The following is a 22036-nucleotide window of genomic DNA, read 5'->3' as shown; positions in this document are numbered from 1 at the left end:
GTTAACACCGTGTAAAATTTTTGACACTATTGAGGTGAATACAAAATTTTCAGCTGTTAAACATTTATTGGGCTCTGGGACCTGGTTAAATTTTTTTGTTTTTTTTTTTTATTAAAAACGAGTTTCATGGCAGAAAAAATTTTAAACAATAATCCATACAGCTGAAATTTTTTTTTATTAACCTCAATAGTGTCAAAAATTTTACACGGTGTTAACTATTTCACGAAGTTTACACGTAGCCTTAATGCAATTCACACACGGCCTAAATTAAAAAAACAAAGTTTATGGTACAATTTTCATCTCTTTCCAAAAAATATGTTTGTACTTACATTGATTGGTGTTGTTTGTTGTTCCTAATTGAATTCAATTTTAAATAATATTATTTTTTTGTCATATATCTGTCAACAACTGCAGCTGTCGTTTATTAGAATCTGACTTTTAATAAGTGTAGCCCTTCAAGCAAACAGGTCCGACCTCGGTCCGAATCCGCTCCGCCTGAGGCGGAGATGAGTCCGACTTCGGATCAGAAACTGGTCCGAAGGCGGCTCAAATTAGTATGGAAATTATAATCACCGCGCAGTCGATTGCATATGTATTGGTGTGGTGAAAATCTCCATTCCGAGAAAACGGAGCCGAAGGCGGACCTGATCCGGAGCAGCGAAAACCTACCAGAAAGAGGAATAAGAAAGGGATGACATTTCGCATTTGCGACCAAAAAAAGAACAAGATTTATTTTTTTTTCACTGAAACTGTTTTATTTTTTATTTTATTTTGGCAAACGAAATTTTCACAATAAATACAATATAAAATACAATACATTTTTTTTCATTTTATTTCATTTGATGTTGCTGCTGTTGTTGGTGTTTTTTTAGATACCCAATCGCATGTTTCACCTTCTAGATTTTTCTTCATCATTAGAGATTACATCTACAACACAAGAAGAAACAACATTTTAACCCAAACACTTTGAGCGATATATAAAACATACCTTTTTTGTTTTCCATATTGTTTATAATTTAATAAAATTGTTTATAATTAATAAACTAACATTATACAAACAACGACACGAGACACGACGCGACCAAACACTTCAACAAAAAATAACAAAATGACGCTTTGGCTCTTGTTGGCCTTGTCTTTCTTTTCCTTTTCTCATATTTCACCACGATTCTCGTTCGACTTTGTGTTCATACACAAAAAGTTGCAAGTGTATGAGTGCAAGCTCGTTTTTCACGTGTACCCTTCAAGCAAACAGGTCTGACCTCGGTCCGAATAAGCTCCGCCTGAGGCGGAGCTGAGTCCGACTTCGCATCAGAAACTGGTCCGAAGGCGGCTCAAATTAGTATGGAAATTATAATCACCGCGAAGTCGATTGCATATGTATTGGTGTGGTGAAAATCTCCATTCCGAGAAAACGGAGCCGAAGGCGGACCTGAGCCGGAGCAGCGAAAACCTACCAGAAAGAGGAATAAGAAAGGGATGACATTTCGCATTTGCGACCAAAAAAAGAACAAGATTTATTTTTTTTCACTGAAACTGTTTTATTTTTTATTTTATTTTGGCAAACGAAATTTTCACAATAAATACAATATAAAATACAATACATTTTTTTTCATTTTATTTCATTTGATGCTGCTGCTGTTGTTGGTGTTTTTTTAGATACCCAATCGCATGTTTCACCTTCTAGATTTTTCTTCATCATTAGAGATTACATCTACAACACAAGAAGAAACAACATTTTAACCCAAACACTTTGAGCGATATATAAAACATACCTTTTTTGTTTTCCATATTGTTTATAATTTAATAAAATTGTTTATAATTAATAAACTAACATTATGCAAACAACGACACGAGACACGACGCGACCAAACACTTCAACAAAAAATAACAAAATGACGCTTTGGCTCTTGTTGGCCTTGTACAAGGTGGTGAAAAATGAGAAAAGGAAAAAAAAGACGTCTTTCTTTTCCTTTTCTCATTTTTCACCACGATTCTCGTTCGACTTTGTGTTCATACAAAAAAAGTTGCAAGTGTGTGAGTGCAAGCCCGATTTTCGCGGTCTGAGGTCGGAGTTTCTTTGTTGAACTCAGTTTTCTTGCTTGAAGGGTAGAAGCAGTCATATGTCGTTTTCCAAAATTCAAAAAGTGTCACTCCTATAGGAGTATATATATATAATCACATATATAAATAATATACAAGGTGATTTTTCAATCGCCTAAGCAGTGAGTTTGTAGGCAAGAGGGATGAGGAGTGAAAGGGGAAGATGCTCACGAAGGGAACTGAATTTTCTGAGGGTAGTACAGTTCCATTGCTAAATGTTTCCTCTTTTTGACGTTTGTTCCTAGAAAATGTAAAATGGAACGTGATTGGGCACAACAGTGTGTAGCCACCTCATGTGATTTTTCAATCGATTGAAAAATCACTGTGTAGCCAGGCACAAAAGGAGTGATTTCAAATTCCAAAATTGAAAAAGGAGTGAAATTTTGGAGTGAATTCTTCAGTCCCAAATTCTGAAGGAGTGATGGAGTGATTACCAATACTGCTACATTTAGGGGGGTTCACATTGACTAACTTACCGGACAGACCAGCCGCCATTTGGTCTGATCTGATGCTGTTTTGATAATGTGAACACCCATCCGACAGCCTGTCCGATTTGCCGGATGGTTTTCAAAAAATTTTGATTTTTTGGTGGTCGGACGGACATGTTAGTCTATTAAACGACATGTCTGTCCGGCAGACAGTGATAGTCCATTCTCTCTAATTTGAGAACAGAATAGTGTAAAGATATATTAAAAATAAGCTGAAAAATGGGTTTTGATGAAAATTGTCTGATGAGTGTGAACGAAAAATATAATTCGGCCATCAGGCCAAATGACAATCGGTCTGTCCGGTAAGTTGGTCAATGTGAACCCCCCTTTTCTCTTCATGGACTACTTGTCATATTCTTGGGTGATTGTTTTAATATTTTTTTGTTAAGAAAATTATATTTATTTATAAAACAAATCAATAAGGAATTAAAAAAAATCAATAAAAGTGAATTTAAAATATTGTGTTACTATTTTATTTATTGTGTAGTATTACAAACCCATGCAAAGCAAACATCAAATCACTCGGCTTGTCAAATTCGTCGTGAACAAATTTCAAAATTACACAAAAAAGGAGTGATTCACTCCCATAGTTTTGGAAAACGATAATAATACGTTTGGGCCTAGTTACACAGTGTTGTGCCCAACCACGTTCCGATTCACATTTTCTAGGAACAAACGTCAAAAGGAGGAAAATCTTCACCCCTCTTGCCAACAACCTGACTGGTTAGGCAATTGAAAAATCACCGTGTAGCCAGGCACTTTGGTTTCTTGACAATTATTTGTCTATGGTTTCCCGACCTTATAAATCAACGGCCGATCATTTCGCGTTTAGATATTTATTAATTATTTATGCGATATAATTTTGTAAAATTCGCATTTCGCTACGTACATGATCCGGCATATATTGTTTTCTTTTAACTCTCGGAGTATATAAATATACAGCCGTGAGAATTAATGTGTGTTTATTATGTCTAATACAAGAAGCCGAAAAAACAATACACAAGGTTGGGAGGAGGCTGGTGGTGAATTCTATCAAGAAAGTTATCCAGCTGAGTGGGAAAGTTTTCAACGGGATCCTGCAGCGATTGCCACTCTTTTGCCCTCTAAACAAAATCGAGTCGGTAAGATTATTATTTTCAAAATTGGTATATTTTTGTATATGTATATGTAAATGTATGTGTAGGTAACAAAAGTTACATTAGTGCCCGGCTACACGGTGATTTTTCAATCGCCTAAGCAGTGAGTTTGTAGGCAAGAGGGGTGAGGAGTGAAGGGGGAAAATGCTCACGAAGGGAACTGAATTTTCTGAGGGCAGTACAGTTACAGTTCCATTGCTAAATGTTTCCTCTTTTTGACGTTTGTTCCTAGAAAATGTAAAAGTGGAACGTGATTGGGCACAACAGTGTGTAGCCACCGCATGTGATTTTTCAATCGATTGAAAAATCACTGTGTAGCCAGGCACTTAGGCGACAACTTTGTATATAAAATTTTATATACAAAGGGCGACAATTGGCTAACAATAACAATAAAAATCTTATGAAGTTAATTTTTTTTGTTAGTTTCATGGCCTATTTGCTTATCGTGTTTCAGTACGCAGCTCTAGCGAAAAATTGGAGAGTTTTCACTCATTTGTCACTTACTTTTTACTGTCCTGTGCATTTTTCTTGACTCCAAGAGCAGTGTTGACTGTTTTTTCACTTTTAATTCATTTATTTCTTGCTTTAAAGATTATTTTCTCTTGATTTGAAATTAATTAAGATTTTTTGACTTTGACAGTATTCTATTGATGATATTTTTTCGTTAGCATTTTCGTTGTCGATTTGAAAATTTTTCGTTTCGCTTCAGCTGCGTACTAGACTTTAATTTCGCTCAAGATTTCGTTAACGAAATTTTGTATGGAAAATTTTGTTTGCTTCAGCTGCGGGGGCGACTTTCCATTAAGGGCGCACGCCTAGAGTTGTGATTTTATTTTTTACTTTGAGCTTAGGGTCTCAATAGAATACCTTTAAAATGACTTTTAAATGACTGTTCTAACTTGTTCAGACGTTTCTCACGAAACTGAGCTGCGTTCTTTTTCTAACAATTATATTCAACTATGGTTGTTATGTCAAAAAATTTTGTGGATGTGTCATTGTTAGAAATTGTTGGGTTTTTTACAAATCATTAAGGAACGATTTATTGTTAGATATTGTAAAACTGTCAAACCATCGAAAAAAATTGTTTTGAGAATACTTTTATTTGCAAAATTGTAACAAAGAAATCATGTTTTTTTTAATCAAAATAAATTCTCTCGAATCATAAAATTACAAAAATCTCTTTTTATTTTCCTTTTTCTCGTTTATTTAAAAAAAAATCTTCGAGTTCGTTTTGTAAACAAAACATCCACTTTGACACATCAACAATCTCATAAGTGTTCAACTCATATCATGGAGGTGAGTTGGAAATAGTTACGATTTGCAACTATTTGACACTTAACTGGCTGAATACAATGGTGTAGCTGTGGCTGTAGCTTGTAGCGCAAGTTGAAGAATTCTCAACATTTTGCTCAGCTGCCGCCAACTTTTGTTGTTGTTTCCTTTAGTAAAATTTTGACAGTACTACAAACTACAGCCACAGCTACACCATTGTATTCAGCCAGTAAAAACGAGTTTAGGAACGATGTTCATCTGTCAAATAGTTACAAATCGTAGCTATTTTTTTTTTGTTATGTTTTATTTACACAACCTTTGTATATAAAATCTTTAGTACTAAAATGGGAGTAAGAAGATGAGATATACATTTCTGTTTGAAATTTGACATATTTTTTAGTTCTTTCGTTAGCTTGTGCCTCATTTACACGACTGGCAAAATGCCAATTTATCTGTCAAATTGAAGCCATTTTTCTTTTCATCGTATAATTATACAAAAATATTTCCAGTATTGAAAGCGTTTAAACGCTTTCAATACTGGAAATATTTTTGCAAAAAACAAATGGCAGGGAAAATTTGGCATAAAATGTTGCCATTAATATGGCTATGTGTAAACACTGTGCTGGCGCCAATTTTCCCAATTATTCCAATTTAGAAAAAAATGAACTTGTGTTTTTTTTTTGACAAATTGCCATTTTTTAAACGTCAAATCTAAACGAAACAACTGCAATATTCATCTTGTCTGTGGACTGAATTTGTGTACTTAAAAAATTAAATGTTGGCAATATAATGCCAACATTAAAATCTGCCATAAATTGAACTCGTGTAAATGCATGAACATAAAAAATTATTTCTTCCATTATGTTGCCATTTTGTTTGCCGAAGTATTGGCAATTTTGCCAGTCGTGTAAGAGCCATTTTCTTCACTACAAGTTGAAGTCAACTTGAGAGTTTTCATTCTCAACTTGTGATTTTGCTTTTCTTCACTCAAAGTTGACAGTTTCAACTTTCAATTCTCAACTCTCCAGTTGGTCAACTTCTGGTTTTCTCAACTTCCGAAAATAGTAGAAGTTGAGAGAGCAAACTTGAGAGTTTTCTGTCAAATTGAAATATGTAAAACATTTTTTTGAATCTTCTGTCAAAAATTATTCTCGGTTTGAATTGAATTGAATTTTTCGGTGTAAATAAAAATTTATTTATTATAAAATGTTTCGCGAAAATTATTATTGGGAAAATCATCCATCGTCTGCTTCCGGAAGCGAAAATGAAGAAGAAGAATTGTTAAGGATTGAAAGAAGACAATATAAAATGTGTCCCCGGGTAGGGCTTGAAAAATGGGACGACCATGATTTTATCTACCGGTTTCGTATTTCAAAGCGAACGACGATTTTACTCTTGGACTTGATAAGGGATAGTTTGCCTTGCACTGAAACAAGGTTTGTAGTGAAATATCTTTCCTTAGTTTTAACTATACTAACTTAAACATATGTGAAGATCCCGCGAATTACGACCAATTACCCAATTATTGATTGTGCTGAGGTATTATGCACTTGGGTCAATTCAGTTGTCCATTGCTGATTTTATTGGTGTAAGTATTTCAACAGTGCATCGTATTTTGAAGAGGGTGTCAAATGCAATTGCTAATCTTGCGCCCCAATTTGTTCGCATGCCGGAAACACCAGGAGAACGGTTACAAGCAGCAAGAGAATTTTATGACATAGCCAAATTTCCAAGAACAATTGAGGCAATAGATTGCACGCACGTAAGAATCCAATCGCCAGGTGGAAACAATGCAGAACTTTTTAGAAATCGCAAAGGTTGGTTCTCTATAAACGTTCAAACCGTGGCATCTGCAGACCTGAAAATAATAGATATCGTTGCTCGTTGGCAGGTATGACCTACATATTATAAAATATAAATAAATAAAAGCAAAGCCCTTGACTTTCGGTTCTATTTTCTCAGGGTTCCACGTACGATCAACGTATTTTCAATTCATCAACTTTGAGGCAACGATTTGAAGACGGTGAATTTGAGCACTTTATTTTAATCGGTGACTCTGGCTACTCAAACACAAATTACTTGGCGACACCTTTTCAAAACGTTTCAAACTCGGTTGAAAATTTATATAATGAGTCTCAGATTCGAACTCGAAATTATGTGGAGCGTTCCTATGGAATTTGGAAAAGACGGTTTCCAATATTGGCCACCGGGTTAAGATGCCGAGTTCAGACGGTGCAATTGATTATAATTGCTTGTGCCGTCCTTCATAATATAGCCATCGATGAAAAGGAACCACAAACTCCGCCGGAAATGCCCGGATTTGAGGATATGTTGCGTAATACAAATGTACCATCAACAAGACAACATCAATTACCTTCGGGAACGGTTGGGAACGCAAGGTCTCGAATTCGTCATTACTTTCAATCAATTTTAGACCAGGAATAAATAAATTGAAAAAAAATGTATTCGTAATAAATTAATATTTAATATTCAATTAACAATTAACATTTAATAAACAAAATAAAATTTCAAAAATAAATTTTTTTTGCGGCAGCTGTTGGGATCGATTGGGTTGATTGAACCGGGTGCTCTTTCAACGCCTCCATTCGAGCCTTGTGAAATTCTGCATCTGCTTCTAGTGAATTTTTGGCCCTCTGCAGTTCAACCATAGCACGTTCTCGGTCGAACTGTGCTCTTTCTTTTTCTAGTTTATATCGCTCTCTTTCCATTTCTAATATTTCCAACTCAATATCGTTTTTCTTCATTCGATGTTGAGTTCGCTCTTCCTCCAGTTTGGACATTTTTTTAGAAGGTCCCATTTCCGCATTTATTTTTTGCTTGCGGCGCCTTGTCAACAAAGGGTTGGGTGGTTTTCTTAGCTTCGCAGGATTAACCCTCTCCCAAGAGTCTTCGACAGCTTCTTCCACCACCTCAATTTCAATCTCGTTTGGGTTGGCAATACAGTTTTCATTTTCACATATTCCATCCTCTATTTGAAATGAATTGTCTTCAGTGACTTGCGCCTCCGGGAGAGAGGCAAGTTTTTGGGTTGGTGGTAAGTCGCTATCGCCAGTCACTGCAGAAAGCCCATACGTCGACGGAATCAGCAATTCAAAAAATTCCTTCATCGGCTCGCTCAAATCCGGAAGTTTTTGTTTTGGTGGACCTCCACCTGTTGCCTTTGCGTCCTTCGAAAAATAAAAAACTCTGTTTTTTAAATTTTGTTTAATTTTTCCGTACTTCTCCCTCAATGACTTTAAACTTCTCTCCTAAAATATGAAAAAAAACAATGTAGGTATTTTACAAAGAAATTTGGAATTACTTTTGTACAAACCTGACCAGGTGGGGCGATATTAAACTGTTTAGTGATATTCTCCCACGCTTTGTCTTTATCCCGCTTCGTTGCTCCATCAGTTTTTTGTTTTCAATAATATAGCTATTTTGCAAAGCATTTGCAACAAGCCAGTCTTCCTCCTCTGCGGAATATACCACTTTTGGTAACTTTGTTTTTTCGGTCATTATAATTTTTTTTTTTTTTTTTGCACAAAAACAAACACAATTCAATTCAAACAATCGCACGGTATGAGTTAAAATTTTATCAAACCTCAAACTGTCAAAAATTTCCTCCCAGAGAAATTTTTAAAAACGCAAGTAGGCTATGTTTTAAATTTCAGATCTCCAGTTGAGATTTAAAATAGTGAAGAAAAACAAATGTCAACTTGTCTCTCAACTCTCAAGTTTGCGTCAACTCTAGGGTTGGCCAACTTGAGAGTTTGCGGCAAGTTGACAAATAGTGAAGAAAATGGCTCTAAATCCGGCATTACTATTTTGGTGGCGCTGTTTTTTTTTCCATGATAGTAACAAAAATCTTTGTCTCAGTCTCATGAGAGATAGAGCATTTGCAATGAGACAGCTCAATAATAATAATAATAATAATAGAGTTTCTGGAACCATCTCGGCGTAAGCCAAGAGTACCTATATCTGCATTGCATGAGATTAGGCTCTGTTGTGTGCCCTAGATCCTAAAATACTCAGTATATGAGGTTAGAAAACCTTTTTGAACAAAACATAATGTATTAATCACAATTTTGTATATGAAGAATAAGTTTATTTTTGAAAACATTTATACTTAGCTCTTTTTTTAATTCACTCGGAAGGCCATTAAATGAATTAAAACCCATGTACATTAATGAATCCTGAGTGCTGCTTCTGTTGCACCTATTTGGTCTTAAGTTTTCGCAATTGCGCAAATTATATGGTTGCACATCTCCGACGTTGATAATATTACCTTGTAAATACTCAGGAACCATATTGTTCTTCATTTTATAAATTAATACCATAGCACTATATTTTAGTCTTTGTTTAACACTCATCCAAATTAACGCATCCAACATAACTCTTATAGGGGTATACACATTCACTCTCAATATCACTCGCATTGCTTTATTCTGAAGTATTTGCAGCCTATTTACAATCTCTTGTTGACAAGCATACAATACCGTTGCACAATAATTAAAATGGGGTAGCACAATAGTGTTATATAGCAGCAAAGTACTCTCAAACGTCAAGTCTCTTCTAACTCTTCTCAGGAAACCAACTTTTTTTGCAATTTTTGCACACACATATCTGCCATGCTCTTTAAAATTTAACTTTGAATCCAACACAACTCCAAGATATTTAAAACTATCTACACACTCAATCCTCTCTCCATCCATACACACATTTATTTGTTCAGTCACTTTAAATTTCATACATTTTGTCTTTTTCACGTTTAATTTCATTTTATTCATTTGAAGCCATCTATTTATGCTGTCCAAGTCCTCATTTAAACATTGTACCATATATTCAACATTCTTTCCACTTACATATATCAAGGCATCATCCGCAAACAACACAATTTTGCAAAATCGCAACACACACTTAATGTCATTTACATAGCCGTATTTAGGGTTTTGGGGGTTTAACCCCCCCCCCCCCGAAATTTTTTTTCAGAAAATCAAAAGATATAGTATAAAAAAATACCTACAAGTCTAATATTTGCAGTACTAAATGGTTTGTTTTTGTATTTTAGTAATTTAATTACCTATGCAAATGTAAAAAAAGTATTTTATGAAAAATTTTAAACACCTGTGGTATAAAATAAATCTATAGAAACCTAGGTGGCCATCTTTCTTAAAAATATTCTATAATAAAAAACAGATTTCAAAATTTTTTTTACGAAAATGTGCAATAGCTATGAAATTTTTAAAGTGTTTATGTACTCATCCAATTATTGTAGAAAATTATAAAAAAAAGAAATAAATAAAATTCATTCATTCGTGGTTGTAGTGAACGAAAACATAAGATGATAAAATTTAAAATACACTGAACGAAAAAAAGTCCATATTTTATGAACTGGTTGCGATAGAACTTTTTTCTATCTGTTTTTAGAACAATCATAAGTGTAGCTATAAGCCGTTTTAGGGTTGTTCATTCTCTATTGCACACCCTGTATATTTTCAGACATATTCTAAACAAAAATTCCCAGGGAAATGGTTTCGGGAGAAGGGCCCCAATCAGAAAAATGGCGAAAATTTCCATTTTTTTTTGGTTTCCCCATATTCTTAACAGTTGAGGAACGAAATTCAAGCTAAAAAAATAATGAAATTTCAGGAACTTTTCAGTTAGGACTTTTTTTTCAGGAATAGGATTATGACGATTACAACTAAACTTCAACTTTTTGAATCGTTATACCTAAGAAACGGTGGGTCTTAGGAAAAAAAGTGTCATGACACTTTTTATATATAATAATCTGGTCTACAATTCTTGCATTGAAAATTTTTTGATAAGACTTACCGTTTTGCTGAAAATCGTGAAAAACCAGTTTTTGTGACCTTTTGACAGCTATAACTCTTAAAGCGGATACGATATCAATGTCGATTTTTCACATCTTCATAACAAAGCCGTCATTAAGCTGTATACCAAAATTCAGCCCAGTAGGAATTTTTCCGCAGATTGGGCTTAAAAATGACTAAAATGACTGGGCTATAAAGGATTTTCAAAAAACTAGTTTTTACCTCTTTGATCATTTCCTTAAGCACTATGTAAACACCTTAAAATGTTTTTTTAAGAACCCTTTAAATAACACAAGTATTTATCTACAAGGTTTTTGGTGTCGAGGCTAAACTATACTTTTTCAAAGGGTTGCTGAACTCGAATCCGAAGATAAAAATATTCGATCACATCTCGTTTTTGAAATATTACCTACCGTTAAATCTATTTAAGTCTTTCCGACATCTTATCCTTTTATTTCAGAGAGTACCTATGTACAATTTTTCGTTATATTTTTAGCTTTCTATTTATCAAATTGTTTCAAATTAGAAAATTAGCTCATGCCAAACAACTTGGATTATTTAAAATTTTTAATTTTAAGTATTCCCGATAAATTGATATAATAGAATATTTCAATTTTTTGCTACAAAATTTAAGTGGGAGAAAAATTTAATTTTTCAATGTTTTTATATATAAAATTGTGCGAAATAATTTTTTGTATAAAGCCTAATAATGGTTGAAATTTATTTCTTCAAAAAAATTTTCTTGCTCGCTGACGCTCGCAATTTATATCAAACAACTTATCACTCCTTGTACCAATTTAAACTAGAGATGCCGCCGAATATTCGGCCATTTTATATTCGGTAAATTCTTAAATTCTTCTACGGTAAGCAGAGCTATTTTAAACTTTTAACTATGAATTTCTCTCCTAAAAAATACTTAAAAAGGATATTGGCAAGTTTTTCGCTTTGACACAGTTCTAATGACCATTTGCTTTAGCGGAATTAAGAATCGACTGCAGTTACATATAAGGCGTGTTTTTTCTACAACTCAGTAGCTACTCATTTTTACTTGCGATATAGGTACTATATATCAAGTTATGCATTCGTACAAAAAAAGAGTGTGTGTACACATGTACACGCGACTGAAGTTATACTTCTCACTCAGTTTATTGAATGAATTTCATTTGATATTATTAATTTTTGTTGTTTTTGTTTTTATTATTAAAATAATCAAACAGCGTATTTTTTTAACAATCTCAGCTTATGTTGATCTTAGGAAATTGTTTGATGCTATCTCCGTACCTTAGCCCAAGACAATTTGACTTCCCTGCATATTGTTAAGCATGAAAAAATCTTTATATGTAATTGCAAATTAAGAATCTTCATACCTACTAATTCCCGGGGCTTAATTTTTGAGAAAAAAAAATTAAATTTTATTTACGATTGGTGGCCTTTATATCAATACAAAATTAGTTTTAGTCTATGTTGTTTTCTTTTCCTTTTATCTATGAGTATTTTCATTTTTGTTTTTTTTTTATTTTGTGGCAACTTTCCACATGCAACTTGCCACATACAACTTGCCACATTTTGCACACTGAATGCCACATGCCTCGTGCTACTTGTTACATGCCACATGCCTTTGCACCATGTTTCATGCCACATGGTATTTGCCACATGCAACTTGCCACGTGTTGTGTGTTTTTTTTTTAACTTACTGTAGCTCACTGCATTTTTAAATACCAAAGTACTACCAACTCCAAAGGTGAAACGACAGCCCTGCTGCCGAATTGTCTCGGAGATAGCGATAGCGTCATAATCCTTTTGACATTCTTGACAAAAAACAAATTTTCATACCCACCGTCCCATAAGAAGTATAACTTCAAAAAAAAAAAAGTTGAGATAACATTTTTCCATGACATTACGATGGTAGACAATGCCAAAAAACTGGGTCCCGGAAGTCCGTCTGTCTGTCTGTCTGTCTGTCAGTCTGTCTGTCTGTGTGTCTGTATAAGGAGCTACAGCCTAAACGGATGGACCGATTAATGTCAAACTTGGTATGTAGCGTTATTTGGCGACTCTTCAGAGGGGTTTTTGGAATTAATTTTTTTGGACCAAAAATAACGGTACTTGTCATATACCGATTTTAGTAAAATTGAAATATCTCGAAAACGGCTCTAATGATTTTGTTTAAAAAATTCAAATGTTAGTTTTAAGCTAAGGTCTATCTTTCAATGAAAAAACATTTTTTTTGAGAATCATTATTAACGGTACCTGCCATAGAACCTTTTTTTTCAAATCCGATTATATCCGAAACTGCTTATTCGATTTCAACGAAACTTTTTGTGAAGAAGCATTTATATAATTTAAATATAAGCCAAAAATAAGATTTTGAAAAAAATAATTTTTGGATTTTTTAAAAAATTTTGTAATTTTTTTTTTTTTTAAATCAAATTTTCGAAAACGGGACATTGAATTTTTTTTAAATTTTGTTTTTAGATGTTGATTAGTGATTTCTAAAGAATGGCATACCAATTTTATTTTAAAACTTTTTCTCCAAAAAATTATTTATAAAAAATTAGTTTTTTAAAAAACGGCTCTAACGATTTTGAAATTTTTTTTTCTCTAATGATTTTGTTTAAAAAATTCAAATGTTAGTTTTAAGCTAAGGTCTATCTTTCAATGAAAAAACATTTTTTTTGAGAATCATTATTAACGGTACCTGCCATAGAACCTTTTTTTTCAAATCCGATTATCTCCGAAACTGCTTATTCGATTTCAACGAAACTTTTTGTGAAGAAGCATTTATATAATTTAAATATAAGCCAAAAATAAGATTTTGAAAAAAATAATTTTTGGATTTTTTAAAAAATTTTGTAATTTTTTTTTTTTAAATCAAATTTTCGAAAACGGGACATTGAATTTTTTTGAAATTTTGTTTTTAGATGTTGATTAGTGATTTCTAAAGAATGGCATACCAATTTTATTTTAAAACTTTTTCTCCAAAAAATTATTTATAAAAAATTAGTTTTTTAAAAAACGGCTCTAACGATTTTGAAATTTTTTTTTCTAAAAATGCATCTTAATATATCAATCAAAACTGCATACTTGTTTTGGAGGGCAATTTAATTTCAGATTTTATTTAATTTTTTTTTTTTAACGAATTTTATTTTTTTTTCCAAATTTCTATATAAAAAGTCTTAAAAATTTAAGCAACTTTAACTCTAAGAGCAAGTTCGTGCGACCCAGTCGTGCATTTTATTTTATTTTATTCGAAAAACAATAAAGGCTTGGCCACACCGAAGGGTACATGCGGTAGCGGTACGGGTAATTGTATGAAAAAAATTCCACATCTGAACGTTGATATGTCAGTTTGAAATTTATTTCATACAATTACCCGTACCGCTCCCGCATGTACCCACCGGTGTGGCCAAGCCTTAAAAACAAATACTTACAAAAATGAGTAGCAACAAAGTAATAGAAAAAACACGCCTATAGTTGATAAAAAAGTTTTGTGAATCTTAAAAAAAAAATTTGTTCGGTCTGAGGTAACCCCCCCCGAAATGAAATCCTAGCTACGGCTATGGTCATTTATATATAAAAGAAAAAGCAACACACCCAAAACTGATCCCTGAGGTACTCCCAGATCCACTCCCATTGCATTTGATATAGTATTTCCAATTTTTGTTCGTTGAGTCCTTCGTGTAAGGTAAGACTTAAACCAGTTCAAGTCATTGCCTCTAACTCCATACATTTCCAGTTTTTGCACTAATATATTTCTCTCGATAGTTTCAAACGCACGCTTGAAATCCAAAAACACTGCTATTACGAAATTTTTACAGTCAATCTCTTTTTTCCATTCATATATTAAACAATTCAACGCGGTTTCACAAGAGTGTCCTTTTCTGAACCCAGATTGTTCTTGCACTAAAATTTTGTTATTCTCCAAATAGTCTTGAAGTTGATTTGCCACATAACGCTCCAAGATCTTCTCAAATGTTGGGAGCATATTTACAGGACGAAACTCTTCGCATTTAACGGTATTTACCACTTTTTGAATAGGAACTACAATAGATTCTTTCCAATTTTGGGGAAATATTCCTGAGCACAAAGAATTATTAATAATTTTTAAAAGTACGGGGCCAATAATTTCAATGGATTTAAAAATAATGTCTCTGTTAATACCACTACAGTCTTTTTTATTGTTTAATTTTTTAACGAGGACATACAATGATTCCACGCTAGCATACCGAAAGTTGAAAACACAATTTTGTTGTATATTTGGTGAGATATATTGCTGTAAGGGAATTGAATTATTAATTTCAATCACACTGTCAATAAAATAAGAATTGAACCTATTCGCAATTTGATATTCAACATTTAAAGATTCATCACCGAATTTAACGTTAGTAATATCCTTACTTTCATTGTTTTTCATTATTAGAGTCTTGATTACTTTCCATATACCGACTTGATTACCACTATAATTTTGTATTTGCAGACGAATGTACTCATTTTTTGCTTCTGAGACTGTTGTTTTATATTTATTTCGAATTTGTTTATATCTCTGCCAGCTTTCGACGTTGTTGCTGTAAATTGCAACTCTAAATGCTGCAATTTTTTCTTGCTTCAATCTCCATAGACTACTTTTATACCACTGACAGTCAACATTCACTCCAACCACTTTCTCAACAGTCATAGCTGCACAACATTTTTCAATACATTCATTAAAACTTATTGTTAGTTCGTTAAAGTCTCCCTCATAATATAAATCAGAAAAGCCATTATTGATCAACAAATTATCAAATTTTAATTTGGAATATTTAAAAATATTTTTCTTTTTCAAACCATTTTTACCATTATCGCATTTTATTTCCACTCTTACAGTTTCATGATCACTCACCTTAAAGTTCTTATCCACATACACAATAAAGTCGTCTTTCGTATCTATATTAACACACACATAATCAATCAATGTTTTTATAAGTTTATAAGTTGAATATCACCTTGATCCGTAATTAAATCTAACATTCTCACTTTGTTAGTATCATTTATTAACAAGTCAATATTAAAGTCTCCCATTATTACAACATTCATTTCACTTTCCAAATGCTCAGTGTACCACCTTTCATAAAAACATAAGAAATCATTTACTGATGCGCTTGGTGATCTATAGACACTCACGAAAACCCATTTTTTACTTTCTAACCAAACATACAATTTTAAAATCCACACAATATTATCATACCCTGTAACCTTCACCACTTCAAACCTTTATCCTTTTCTTATATAAGCCATCACTCCTCCTGTATGTCTTGAATGCGAAAAACATTTTATACTAGCACTCTTCTATATCAGGTGTTATTCTTGTTTCAGATAGTAACAATACATCTGGCTTACAATGATTTAACAATACTTCTACATGGCTCTTGTTATGAAGAAGACTTTGCGCATTTAAATAATACGAAACCGCCTTCCTCTTATTTATGGGTTGCTACAAGTGTCTTTTTCTTTCCGTTTTTAGTCTACGAAAATAAACCTCACAACAATTGTCCAACGCATTATGATTAACGTCTAAATTTAGTTTTAATTCTTCATTCATTTTAACACAATTCACACAAGATAAACATTCAGCTGTACATTCAGAACCTTTATGTTGACCTCCACATTTGAGACAAGTCATTCTATCACTCTTACAGTCCTTACTGAAGCGGCCGAAACCCAAACATTTATACATGAGGCCATTTATCTCACTCACTTCACATTTATCCCATCCAACACTTATCTTACCAACTTTCATAATTTCATTATAGCTATTTACGTCCATTTCTATTATTGCAGTATAGTAGTCCGATCTCTTTCCCTTTCGCTTCCACATAGTTTTGAATTTTAATTCAGAATTCTTCAGAAAATCATTTTGTTTACGTATGCACGAAATTAAATCATTTTCTTCAAAACGGTCTGAGATATAAGATATTTTTATTCTCGGGTTTCTATTAATCACATCTACCGAATAATCATCACCAAGATTATTTTTAACATCCGATGTTAACTTTTCTATTGAATTTTCATTATCGCACGACACTATAATTGCCCCACTATTTAGCTTTTGAATACCCGATACTTGGATACCACTAGTAGATGGATTAACTCTAGCTTTTATTTCAGATTTTGTTTTTTCAGCTGTTTGGTTTACTTCTTTTGGTACCACTTTAATTTGAGAATTTTTCTTTAATTCACTTGCGTAGGTGAATTTCTACCGCAAGCTTATTTACCGAATTTTTTATTTATTTATTTCAATTCGTTAAATACTAACTTATACATTTATACATAATACTTAAATCTAAATTATTACTCTAAGCTATTGAAAAACATAGTTTTGAACTTAATGCATTTAAAATTGTCATTAACAGACTCGATACAAAAATAAAGTTTATTGAATATTGTTATCAATTGATTGAGGGGGCTATTTGCACCATAGTTCGATCTACTAAAAATAAGGCACAATGGTTGGCGTAACCTTATACTTGTGCGACTGTAACTGAAATTTAACCGACTTAGAACCGATGGGGATGATATTGACCCATTAATAATTCCAACAATAAAACAAAACTGCAAATACTTTCTATGGTCAGTAAGTGAAGGAAGATTAATTAATCTGAGTCTTTGAGAGTAAGGGGGAAGTAAATTATCATGTGACCAAGGAAGAAAACGAAGACAGAAACGCGAAAACCTTCTCTGAATTGATTCAAGTCTTGTTATATGAGTGGCATAGTAAGGTGACCACACTACACAGCTATATTCGAGTATTGGTCTTACAAAAGAAACAAAGAGCAGTTTTAGAACATAAGGGTCGCGGAAATCGCGACCAAATCTCTTTATAAATCCTAGCATTTTATAAGCTTTTTTAATAATGTAGTTTAAATGATCTATAAATGTTAGCTCAGGATCAAGAATAACTCCTAAGTCTGAAAACACGGGGACTTTACTTAAGTGACATGAATCAAACGAATAATTGAAAACAAACGGGACTTTTTTGCGTGTAAAACTCATAGTTTTACACTTGTCGACATTAAGAACAAGACGATTTTTATTGCACCATTCCCTAAATAAAATTAAGTCTTCTTGTAACAGTAAACAGTCAGAAGTACATTTAATACTTTTGAAAAGCTTAATGTCATCAGCATAAATAAGGACGGACGAATTTTTAATGATCGAAACCAAGTCATTTATAAATAAAATAAATAAAATTGGACCTAAATGGCTGCCCTGAGGGACACCTGAGTTGACAATAAACTGGTTCGAACACATATTACGAAATACTACACTATAAAGCCTATTTTTTAGATACGAGGATATCCAATTTAAGAAACTATTATTGAATCCAAGATTGCTTAATTTTAAAATTAATGTTTTATGACACAGTTTGTCAAAGGCTTTACTAAAGTCAGTGAATACACAATCGACTTGCCCACGTTTTTCAAAAACATCTAAACAAAAGGACGTGAAGTTAAATAAATTAGTAACGGTAGACTTTTTTTTGACGAATCCATGTTGTTGATCACAAATAATTGGCGTACAGTGAAAGGTAAGTACATTACATACAATTGACTCAAACAGTTTTGGTATCACAGATAATTTAGCTATAGGTCGGTAGTTCATTATTTCGTTTTTAGGACCTTTCTTGTGCACAGGAATAATGAATGCACTTTTCCAGATATTAGGAAAAAGACAACTTTCTAAAGACTTATTAAAGAGAACACATAACAGATATGACAAATAAGAAACACATTTTTTTAAAATAGAAGATGGCACACCATCAGGGCCTGGACTGAAACACTCATCCAGTTTTAATATACTTTGTGCTACGGTATCTTCGCTTATTTCAAAATTAATAGAATTTAAGTGAGGGAAATTCACCTCAGCAGAAGAAAAGTAAGAAGGGTTCTCTGAGTTTGAATCTTCGAAAGCTTCTTTAAAGTAGCTTGCAAACATATTTGAGATTGTCTGGGGTTCATGACTAGTTGACTATGAATTTTTCATAGAGTTTGGGTAGCCGCTAGTTTTTTTCTTACAATTAACAAATTTCCAAAAATTATCAGGATTTGATTTGAGATCACGTTCAATTTTAGAGATGTAAATATCGTATAAAGAATTTGAGTACTCTGCAAATAGTTGTTTTATAATTAAGAATGTTTCAAGATCTTCATCGGTTCTTGTACTATTATATTTTACCCAGGCTTTGTTTCTTTTATTTTTTAAGTTTTTAAGATGTAAATCAAACCATGGTGGAACATTAGATTTGCCACGTCCTCTTTTAAGTGGAATTGTCTTACAAAAACAGTCAAAGAGTGTATTATAAAAAAGGTTACACATATCATCAATATTGCAATTAGAAAATAATTGATTCCAGTCAATGGTACATAATAAGTTAAAAAGTTCTATATAATTACATTTACTAAAATTAAATTCAAGTTCGTTTATAGAGTTATGGTGAGGAGAAGATAAGTTAAGATTAAGCGCAATATCTAATGCGGGATGATGTCGATCTTCGTCAGTTAGCTTAACAGTCGAGGCAATGACTGCAGTTTCGGCGCTAACGGTATCACAGAAAAATATTAAGTCTAGTGTTCTTCCTAAACTATTAGTCACTCCGTTAAACTGGCTTAGTCCACATGACGACATACCATCAATTAATGAAGTTTCAGTTGAGCTCGAGGCATTTACGGGAACGTAGAAGTTATCGTCATCAATTTTAACCCAATCAAGGTTTGGTAGGTTAAAGTCACCTACAATCAAAATTTCATCTTCAGGTTCCAAAAGCACATAGATACTTTCTATGCAGTCATTCAATTTTTCATAAATTTCTGTATTAGAATTCGGAGGAATGTAAGCTGCTATAATGAATAAATTTCCAGAGTCAAGTTGAATTTTCATGCCCAAAGCTTCAATATTGGCTGATCTAAAGTCGTTGATCACGCATCCAATAAGTGAGTTTTTTATTGCAAAAAGTATTCCACCTCCTACAGTGTTGGAATCGTCCAAATGGTGACGATCACGTCTAAAGACTTGATAGGAGGTATCCAAAAGCTCAGAGTCGAGAATAGAATTATTCAGCCAAGTTTCAGTCAGTATAATGACGTCGTGAGGAAGATTGTTTGCATTTTTTTTTTATGCTCGTTACACTTTCTTTCAATTGATTTTCTCTTTCACTCGCGTTATTCACAATTTGATTTTTAAGCTTTTCATTGTGCTTGTTTTCTATCTCTTTTAGTACCGCTTGAATGTCTTCTCTGTTTTGTTTTAAAGATGCCGCAAAGTCATCTTTAACCTGTTCTAGTCCTTTGTTATTCTCAGATATGATTTTTTTTATATCATTCATTACACTGTCAACATTATAAATTTGATTTACACAATCATCACAAATAAATCTTATCATGCTCACTGTTTCTAAAACACCACTGCTGTAAGTGTCCAAACCACTACACTTCTGCGACAGATGCCACACTTTTTTACATACACCTTCGCATTTTATCGACGATCTCCCTACAATAGCAGTATTGCATTTATGGCAATCCATCTTAAAAAGATTTCTGCCAAATTATTTTTTGTGATAGGTAACACTACAAAAATAAACGATGATACCAATATTTTTATTTTGTGAATATTATTAAAAAATAAAGTTCTTTTGACAAAAAGTCAAACTCCTGCCCTAAAAAAAAAGAAGAAAACACTTTAAGGGTTGGCCACACTGGTAGGGTATGCGGTAGCGGTACGGGTAATAGTATGTCAGCTATTACACGAAGCCTCAAGAGACGCGCCTCTTTTCAAAACCAATGAGTGCATAAGAGAAAGAAGATAAAACAAACAATTATCTGACCGGAGAGTCGTGGGTCGAAATTCTGAGACTCTTTTTTGACGTTCAATAAGAATTAGGTACCTACCAGAGATCCAAATGAGTATGTTCGAACAATTTCAATTTTTTAAAATGATCGTTCGTGCTCGATCGTTTTCTCTCTATACTCGTAAATCATCTTACTCATAAACAAAAATACTCACAAACAAAACCATGCAAATTGTTTGAACTCATGAGTATACTCGATCCTCAATACCCACGGACAAAATTACTCGTAAACAGATCGACTGTTCATAAACACTAGGCTTTACTCGAAATGATCGAAAGTGATCGAACGTTATCGAAAAATCATGAACAGTTTGAGCAATGAAAACAACCACTTCTAATTTCTACGCCCAATAGATACCTGTTGCATATTTTTTTTTTATTTAGGTTTTGATGGTTGGTTGTTTGCGGTACAACTGCAATTAAAGCAGGTTATTTTAATTTTACAATTGTGGTTTCAGACAGGGTTTATCATTGACTGAGTAAATAAAAAAGTAATTAGTCGTTAGGTAACAATACAAATGTGGTAGTGGAGAATGCCCAGTTTATTTGTGCAGGTAGGTGCGAAATAAAATCATATCCTTAAAAAATATGCAATAATGCGATTTGGGATGACTGTTTTTAAAACAAATTACTAATTTTTCGGGTAGGTATATTGGGGAAATTACAAATCTGCATGAAAGGGTTACTGTAGAAGGCTCTGGAATGCAGGCATTTGCTAAAGAGTGTATAAAAATCGCTGGTAAATACGGAGAACATGTGAAAGACATGCTTCCTACAACCATAAGCAACAATATAAAAAATATTTAAGACTAATTAGTGGAAATAGTTAAAACAGAATGATATAGGGGAGAGTGGGGCAGTTTTGAACACTTTTTGCTTTCACTACTGCTTGAACGAAATATGTTCGTTTTCTTGATCTGTAAAGTTTACTAACATTGAACAGTAACATTGAACTTCGATTTCAAAGAACATTTGGTTAGTTAAACAAATTATTTATATTGAATTTTGATGTTTTAAAAATATATGCTCTTATGTTCAAAAGTGCCCCATATATGCCCCATACATGGGGCACTTTTGAACATGGAAGCGGCACTTTTGAACAGCAGTATTAGTTTCGTTGTAATGAATAAATAATACTTATCTTTTTATTAGTTTTTTAATAAGAACATACAAAAACTCCAAATTGATTATTATATCATATTCAATTAACCAACAAATAATAAAAACTCAGAAAAAAATAACATTAAAATTTAAACTATAGTTATCAGTTTATCACATTTATAAGTTCAAAAGAAAAACAAAAACCAAGAAAAATTCATTTAA

The 22036-nt window shown here is 32.9% G+C and overlaps 2 protein-coding genes and 1 long non-coding RNA gene across 6 annotated transcripts in view; 2 read left to right on the top strand and 1 right to left on the bottom strand.

Moving 5' to 3' along the window:
* Positions 1 to 459: 459 nt before the first annotated feature.
* On the bottom strand, positions 460 to 3043 carry LOC129907572 (uncharacterized). The gene is made up of 3 exons (XR_008771084.1): positions 1776 to 3043; positions 989 to 1714; positions 460 to 927 (listed from the first exon to the last, which is right to left on the bottom strand). It is a non-coding gene; the product is annotated as an uncharacterized LOC129907572 (long non-coding RNA).
* A 338-nt stretch (positions 3044 to 3381) lies between these two features.
* LOC129907361 (transmembrane channel-like protein 7) overlaps positions 3382 to 22036 on the top strand; it is a 191019-nt gene continuing 172364 nt past the window's right edge. Inside the window, exon 1 of one of the 3 annotated variants that reach the window (XM_055983525.1) lies at positions 3382 to 3712. In XM_055983525.1, the coding sequence (XP_055839500.1) occupies positions 3559 to 3712 (154 nt within the window). In that variant the 5' untranslated portion in view covers positions 3382 to 3558. The remainder of the gene's footprint in view (positions 3713 to 22036) is intronic. The other 2 variants (XM_055983529.1, XM_055983536.1) reach the window with 2 other exon arrangements.
* On the top strand, positions 3719 to 7538 carry LOC129907434 (putative nuclease HARBI1). Of its 2 annotated transcripts, XM_055983664.1 has the most exons (4): positions 3719 to 5023; positions 6259 to 6435; positions 6494 to 6890; positions 6962 to 7538. In XM_055983664.1, the coding sequence occupies exons 2-4, from the start codon at positions 6308 to 6310 to the stop codon at positions 7442 to 7444; spliced, it is 1008 nt and encodes a 335-aa protein (XP_055839639.1). In that variant the 5' UTR covers positions 3719 to 5023; positions 6259 to 6307; the 3' UTR covers positions 7445 to 7538. The 2 variants fall into 2 exon arrangements, with proteins under 2 accessions (XP_055839639.1, XP_055839628.1); XM_055983653.1 differs by having other exon boundaries at positions 3719 to 6435.

Source organism: Episyrphus balteatus, chromosome 1 (genome assembly GCF_945859705.1).
Source record: "Episyrphus balteatus chromosome 1, idEpiBalt1.1, whole genome shotgun sequence".
Lineage (NCBI taxonomy): Eukaryota > Metazoa > Arthropoda > Insecta > Diptera > Syrphidae > Episyrphus > Episyrphus balteatus.
Note: the sequence above shows the minus strand (reverse complement) of the source record. Positions and strands in the feature narration are given on the sequence as shown.